This window comes from Pundamilia nyererei, unplaced genomic scaffold (assembly GCF_000239375.1).
Source record: "Pundamilia nyererei isolate P.nyererei 1_Seehausen unplaced genomic scaffold, PunNye1.0 scaffold00043, whole genome shotgun sequence".
In the NCBI taxonomy this organism is placed as follows: domain Eukaryota; kingdom Metazoa; phylum Chordata; class Actinopteri; order Cichliformes; family Cichlidae; genus Pundamilia; species Pundamilia nyererei.
In genome coordinates, this window is record NW_005187444.1 from 3,440,932 (window position 1) to 3,448,772 (window position 7,841).

The following is a 7,841-nucleotide window of genomic DNA, read 5'->3' on the forward strand; positions in this document are numbered from 1 at the left end:
TATTATGTGTTGCGTTTTGTCACTGTCAGGGTGCACGGGGACTCTGTTATCAATAGTGATGAAGATGACCACCATCAGATACCGAGGGCTGGGTTTCTTTGCCACTTTACTATTCAAATGTAAATGATGAGAAGCTATACTTAATTGTTAATTTAAATAACATTTCATTGAGGACTGAACTAAACTACACTCCAAAAATATTTATGCCCAAAATACTGACTTCTTTAAGTAGTTGGATTACATGTCAATTTTTTTGTTATGTTGTTACACAAGTAGAATGTAAAACATTAAATTTAATGGAATCAGTTCAAATGAAACCGACTGAGTATACATTTAGATTAGACCTAGTATATTTGTTTTAATTATACTGATTTATGTTTATGTTTTATTTATGTTTTTTGTTTATGTTTTATCTTTTGTTTTGTGTTTTTATTTGTGTGAAATCTGAATGTTGTAAAGCTGTTTTTCTGTAACTGACAGATGTTGACCAGGAGCAGCGAGCGCTAGAAGAGGAACTACTCAGCAGTCTCTTCACTTCCAAGGTATCTGGTCTTTTTACATCTGTGATATCAGAGACTGGAAAGAAAAGCTTCATCCTGCCGGGTCGGTCTCTGACCTCGCCGATAAAGGCTTTCCAGGTGTTCTTTCATGAAATCTACATCCACGCTTCAGTGGCAACCTCAGCTTGCGGTTGTGCTCATGCTGAGTGGGAGATAAATAATTTACCACAAGAGGCTTTTTATGCCACTCAGGCTGCCTGAGCATTTACTTTGTTTTTTTTAAGTCAATTTGCTCTTTTTAAAAGTGTATCCAGTTCAAATGTGCTCTGAAAAATAACAAATAATCACCTTTCCATTTGCTGCAGTGCTTTGAAACGAGGAGAAAATAAGAGCTGAGATTGGGCATTCTAATTCAGTTGTAACCTTGAGCTTTTTATCACATTTATCTGATGTCTGCCTGAGGCTATGCAAAGATCAGGTATGAAATCAGTGAATGTGGAACCAAAGGCACGCACAGACGGATGGCCGATCCTAATAGGATTCAGATGGACCTGGCAGTATAGTTACGACACATCTTTTACCCTTCTTGCTGATGAAAAACTGCGATGCTCACACGGAGACATGACGGTGACAAATCAGCCATTTGATTCATAGCTGCCGATGCTCAGAGGTTGCTCAGGGGTGATGATTGTAATAATAACTTGCTGCATGACTGACAGACTGCTCAAGAGGCTGGAAAGTGCAGTATGGTGGAAGATAGACCTAATTGTGGCTCTTTATCTACACACTATATATTTGACAATAAAATTGACTGATATACTCCTCCCTTCCTTTCATCTGATTAGATACCACGGTTAATGCTCCATTGTGGTTTTTCATTCTCTACTGAATACAACTAAATTACTTTCTTATTACTCTGCATAGTGAGTCACTGACCTCTGTGTTCAGTATCGTTAGTTGTTCCGATGCTGGAATTTAGATTGAACTTTTGCGTCTCTATAAAATGCAAGTTTGTGAACGCTAAAGAGCCCAGGAGACTAACGTTAAGGTAGAAATTTCCAGTGAAGCACCACAATCTTTCATATGACATTACAGCACAATTGCATGGCCACACTAACTCAGCTAGTTTGTCTTTTGTGCATGGGCAATTTCCAAATGTCAGCTGCCTATGTTTGATCCTGACGCTTGTTCATTTGATGCCACTAAAGCTTTTATCCACGTCTCCTGCCTGGCAAACAAAAAGAGTTTTCGTCTTTATATTTGAGGATACTTCCACTGGTCATAAATGATGAGTGAGCCTCCCTGACACTGACATCTTTGACTGCAACATGCACATGACAGCCAGTACACACAGAGGACTCTGGGGGCTCTTTACCATCTCACTGCACTCTAGAGACACTATAACTCAGTAGTCTCACTCTGTTCACTCTGAGTGCATGTGTCTTTAAGAAATAATAGGTGCTTAGATTACATTGTAAAAGTCTCACATGCAGAATCCTCAGTCCCTTTTTGAAGGAACTACCTGAGTGTTTACTGCTGCAAATGCAAAATGTACAACATTAAAAGTGAGACTAAGGTGTAGAATCACAATACTGACTGTATTCTGTTTGCTCAAACATAAGCTATGAAATGACAAATATCAAAATGATTAAGTCAGATCGAGGTATCGAATCAACAGTTTGGCTGAATTTTAAAATTATGGCCACAGTTTGTACTTACAGTGATGAGGACGCGGGTTGAGTAATACCTGAAAATGTCGTTTTTCAGTCAGATCATTTCTGTCAATATAAATGTTTCACGAGAGAAAACAATCCCCATTAAACCAAAAAGCTTCTAAACCACCTGAAACATCAGCCTCTTGAGTGGTCAGTACAGTTTTCACGTCACCCAAGTTCACAAAATACACGAAAACACCAACAAAAATATTGCTCAAAGCAGGAATCTGATTAAGTGATGCACTCTGAGTGTTAAAAACCCAACCACTCAATCCATTTAACTGTCTCATCCTGGTATCTTGTGCCCTCTGTGCAGATGAAACAGAATAAGCAGAGTGCCCCCTATTGGCGCGTGTCTCTGGCCAACCTCTGTAAGATGCTGAGCGCCCTGCGGCAGGAGGTGTGGAGTGGCGAGGAGGAGGATGGGGGTCTGAGGGAGGGGAGCCTCCAGCTGCTGGATGAAATGTACAACTTGCAACACATCTGCCGAGTACTGCAGAGCCGGGAGGAGAGGGTCAGACAATCATCTTTAACTTACTTTCTTTTGCTGTGTGGGCTACTTTTCAAATAACAACATTGCATAAGCACAAGCAGATATTTACTGGTAAAATCTAACTTTCAGAGGTTCCACTAGCACCTTGCATAAATTATGGATAGCTAAGGAAATTCTCAAAAGTCCTAATCTCCTACCTAAGCTACTTGTTGAGAAGTAACTGTCAACCAAAAGCCCAGTCAAAACAAATACACAGACTTGTGTACATACACACTTACTCACTCACATCGCCAGAACACACAGGAGTATGTGTGTTCTCCCCTAAAGCAAACACACTTCATTAAATCTCCCCTCTCCCCCACTTCGCCTCCTCATCTCTTCCTCACTCGCTGTCATCGTTTTTCTCTCCACTCTTGGCTCCTCGCACTGTGGCATTTCTCTTTTTTTAAATGTTAACACAACACCTGCAGATTAGCAGTCAGTACCAAAACATGTTTGCCTGCCGCCCGCCCCCCTCACACTCCCTCATGTTGCGTGACACTCATCCTCTGCTGTGTCTCCCTTCACTCCTCACAGCTACTCCAAGACTCTCTAGAGTATTCAGAGGAGAACAGCGACGCTCCACTGAAACGAAAGTCACCCTACATATTGAAGAGGCAAGTGGGGCACATCACTAAGACTCGGCGGCCGTACATCTTAAAACGAAGTACATTTTACTGACACCCCAGAGACCGCAGCACCATTTTAAGGGACCGGACCACATGTTTTGTGTAATTATGTGATTGTGTTTATTTTCTGTCTTCTTGTAGATGCAGTCTTTTTTTTTTCCTGTTCCTTTTTATCCAATCAGACCCTTTGATTGTATGTCCAACAGAGAGGCCTGTCTTTATCCTGCTCCTGAAAATAAAATCCTTAGCATCAAAGAAATAGTGTATCTCTGAGAAACTGTATTTATGTATGCTATTTATTCACTGCAAAATAAATCTATTTTGTTTCAGAAATTAAAGGATTCATGATACAAAACCAGCGCAATGTCACAATCTGCTTTTTCTATTTATGTAATAACTTAGCTAAGTTGTGTCATATTTCATCCTTTATAATACTTAATTAGCATTCACAGGATCACAACCTACAACAAATTACTCTGACCAAACAAAACCAGGAGACACTTTATGTCTCCCTAAGTGTCACCAGTAGCTTCAGTCGGTTTAGCACAAACTCTCCAAGTCTCTGCAACTCTATGCATGGAAATAGAAGCAACACTGTTCAACCGGTTGAAAATTGGTTACTGCAAAGGCCACAGCATATTATTCACCTTCATCATTAATTCAGTCCCACTGCGCGCCATGGATAGAGGTTTTGTCATCTTGGAAAAGATCACTCTCATCAGCATAGAAAAATGTCTCTGTGGACCCATACTGTGAAATCAAACTGCTCCCACGGCATTAAGCCCAGGATCCATATTTTCGCTTTAATTTCTCATCTGTCCTCATTCTTTATCAACTTTAATCTCAATGAACACAGTTTAGTTTAGGACTCAGTACTTTATTGTACATAAAATTGTGCAAAAAGATAAGATAAAAGTTATCTTTTCTTTATGCACAATTGGGCTGCTAGATCCTAAATATGGATTGATATGCATTTAGAAAAATCCCAACAAATTAGAAATGAAACACAAATAGTGCCTAAAATGTTAGGCACTATTTGTGCTTAATCATTTAAAAAAAAAAAAAAAAAAAAGCACAAACATGCTGTTGATTTTTGGTCTTCCATAAGACCATAAAAAGGTCATTCTATATTTCTTAGTATGGAAATATAGAATGACCTTGTTCTTTAGACATCCATTCGTATGTATGATAATGCAATCTGAGATCTTGATTTATGTCTTTTTTTGTTTGGAATTCAAATAAGTCATTTATACAAATATCAGTGATGGAATTTTACATATCCTAAGATACATTTATAATTTGGAAAAAATAGTAGACTTTGCCGGTAGCAGCATTGTTGCAATGTAATTTATTATTAACGGCGTTTGTCTCCTTCATGAGTGTTTTTCAACAGGAACTTTTATAGATTGGTGAAAAATCTATAATATAATGACAAACAGCCCAATAAATCCTGCCACTCTTTGACTGGGGATCCACTTGCAACTACAGTCAGGTCTGAACACTGATGCCGTAATGATTTCTTGATGGTAAAATTCAGCTTGTGGCGCCTTTAATGTCAACACATTGATCTTAATAGCATGTGCTATGCTGAGCATTTTTCAAAGGAGCACAGAGGCCCTTTGACTTCAGCAGATGAAATACACCTTTACTACAGCGAATGAGAGGTCTTGGCCTTAATAAATGGCAGTTTCCTCTCTAAATCAAAAAGCTTTGGTGTTCTTTGAAACTTGGTTCTTAACCTTGACAGCCAAAGCACTTGGATGACGTGCAACACACAATCAAACACGCACTTGGGATGGCTTCATCTTGTTGCCTGAGAGAGCAGGTGATGTGAGAAGATTAGATTTGGAGTTTGACGCAAAGGAAAAGCTGTTTTTATTCAAAACAAGTTTGGGCCAAACAATTAGGTACAAAGGATTTCTTTGTTCTACAAAAGTTTTGGTAACACTTTTTGAGATGAAGGTAAGTGAGAAATCAGGCACAAAAAATTCATGTTACCATCAACACCTGATATTTCACCTGAACTCAGTCCCCTCAAAACATGCTTACAACACGTAATCCCGTACGAAAAATAATCAAAAAGCAAAACTGCATTTCTAAGCGGGACAGCTATGTCCAGCCTTGCTGATAGTAAAGGGTCATACTTGGGTATGGACTCATTATCTCCTTTAAAAAAGCGTTTCGGATAACAGGGATAATCCCCAGACCTCGATTTGGTCATATTTCAGTGGAACCATTTCTCTGTCAGGGAAAGGTTACAAGAAAATCTTCAAATGTAATTTCTCAATTTTTGAGTACCTAAAAGGAAAATGATGTTCACCTCCTTTGTATTGGGGTGACAGATGAAATATCAGAGACAGATAGCTCAAAGTCCCACATGTGAAACGAAATCTAACTGTGCTCCTGGATACAGGTGGATGTCGAATTTCTTTTTTATGATATTTACCAACTGAGTTCATTTGGTATCTTTTTCTGAATGTAACACAAAAAAGGTAAAAGGTCCTCTGAACTTAAATTACATCGCTGAGATGAAATAATATGCAGCCATCATCGTTCTAGCTTTTCACTCACTCCAGTTACTGCAGGTATTTATCAAGTCAGTTAGTTTTAAAGCTGCCATTTAAACTTTCATACCAAAATTACTGCCGGCGCACCTTTAAACCAGGTAGTTCTGCACAGCTGAATGCCCCAGAATGTTTCAAATAGCTCCATTTGAATACATCAAATACATCAGGTGTAACAAGGAAAGGTCAAACTTTGCATGAACAAAGGTTAAAAATATATCATATAGACAACCTTCATTATTATTCTTTTCAAGTCAGTGGCCACCAACACTGTATGCGCCCATCACGGGCAGTGGATGGCGGTGTTGTGTAACTACTTCAGATTTACTGTGTGAATGGCTGCTGTCAGAAATTCAAGTATACCTTTAGGGGGAAGAGTCACATATCAAGAGAAAAAAAAGAAAAAAGAAAGAACAGTCACAAAATCTTTGTAGAAATCTGCATCATAAAGTGAGAGCATTGGGATTTTTTTGGTCAACTTTAAATTTTAACAGAAAAGTATATGCTGTTTAAGAAAAACTGGAATGATATTTTTTCACATACTATGACACGTCAATGAAAACACAATTCTGTAATTGCAGTTGTAGCTTTAAACTGAAACAGGTTTTGTAGCAGGGCAGTATTGTGGTGTTTTGTGGCCTCACAGCCTCACAGCTGTTAACATCTGGAAATCAGTTAAGTCTACAACCATGCTTATACTTGTTTGGAAAGACTGTCAATATTCTGTATAAACAAAAATGTTCAAAGCTTAACAAAATAAGTCATATCAATGCAAGAAATGACCCTGTGATGCTACGTTCACAATTGTGAAGGCTCTTGCGACTTACGTTCAGCAACACATTTTAACTGCATGTTTATTTTTAATAAGTAAGTAAGTTGTCTCTTTGCAGTGTTTCTTGTTTGTGTTGCGATCAAGGAAACCTTTTAAGTGATTTAGTTGTGGATATTGTAAAACTAGGAGTTCAAAAAGCAATAGCAATATCCTGCAGGCTTTTACCCATCATGATACATAATAACAGATATTATGATTATATTAAACAGGTCTGTTTCTTGGTTTACTATACTCCAACCTAGCTTCAGTCAGGAAAAATGTATTTCAAAAGATGGATTGTAAACAAATCAAAATGCTTCATTTTGTTAGTTGTGCACATGCACGTTCACTACCAGCAGATGGCAGTACATTACAAAGCTAATCCAGACCACTTATTATACTGGTGTGGGAAGAGGCAAGAAGATGACATGAATCATTTCAAGACTGACCTTTGGTTCTTCTTTAGTAATAATTTCCTGCTTAAATAGATTTTAGTCAGAATCCTGAAATGGTCATTTGATTTTAATTCAGTTCTATTCAGTTAATTCAGTTTAATGCACACAGTGCCAGGTAACAGCAGTAGCCATTTCAAGGCATGTATGTTGTGAGATACAAATCCTGCAGTTATTAGAAAGAGAAGTCTAACAATCACACAACAAATGAACAAGAAATGTTCTTAATAAACAAATGTTGTCTTTCTCCAGTGATTACTACAACTGATTCATTTTAATCACATTCTGCAACAGTGTGCTTCCAACTATTAGGAAAGAATGAGAACTTTATTTCAGTGTCAAATAGAGCTCTACAAATTCTCTTTAGATTGGTACTGTTACATCAAGCCTCATAAATGCTACAGACATTTGACTGCTGTGCAGTGCCATGAAACACTATAAGGCTGACAAACCTTTATGGGCCCAAATCTTGACTCTTGGGGCAGGAATAAACTTTAAAACAAGCTTTAATGCTCCTTGGTCCAGAAAATTACAAAGTTCCAAATCCAAAAGATAACAAAGAATCCAAACATCCCACACACGCTTGGGAAACTCAGAGAAATCAGAGCAAGGGAAACAGAAGGCAGCGTGGATGACAT

At 38.2% G+C, this 7,841-nt stretch overlaps 1 protein-coding gene across 1 annotated transcript in view; it reads left to right on the plus strand.

The window, feature by feature from the left end:
- The window catches only part of nts (neurotensin), a 4,497-nt gene extending 990 nt beyond the window's left edge, over positions 1–3,507 (plus strand). The window contains exons 2-4 of the mRNA XM_005731551.1: positions 481–542; positions 2,532–2,729; positions 3,285–3,507. Of these exons, the coding sequence (XP_005731608.1) occupies positions 481–542; positions 2,532–2,729; positions 3,285–3,428 (404 nt within the window). The 3' untranslated portion in view covers positions 3,429–3,507. The remainder of the gene's footprint in view (positions 1–480; positions 543–2,531; positions 2,730–3,284) is intronic.
- Positions 3,508–7,841: the final 4,334 nt, after the last annotated feature.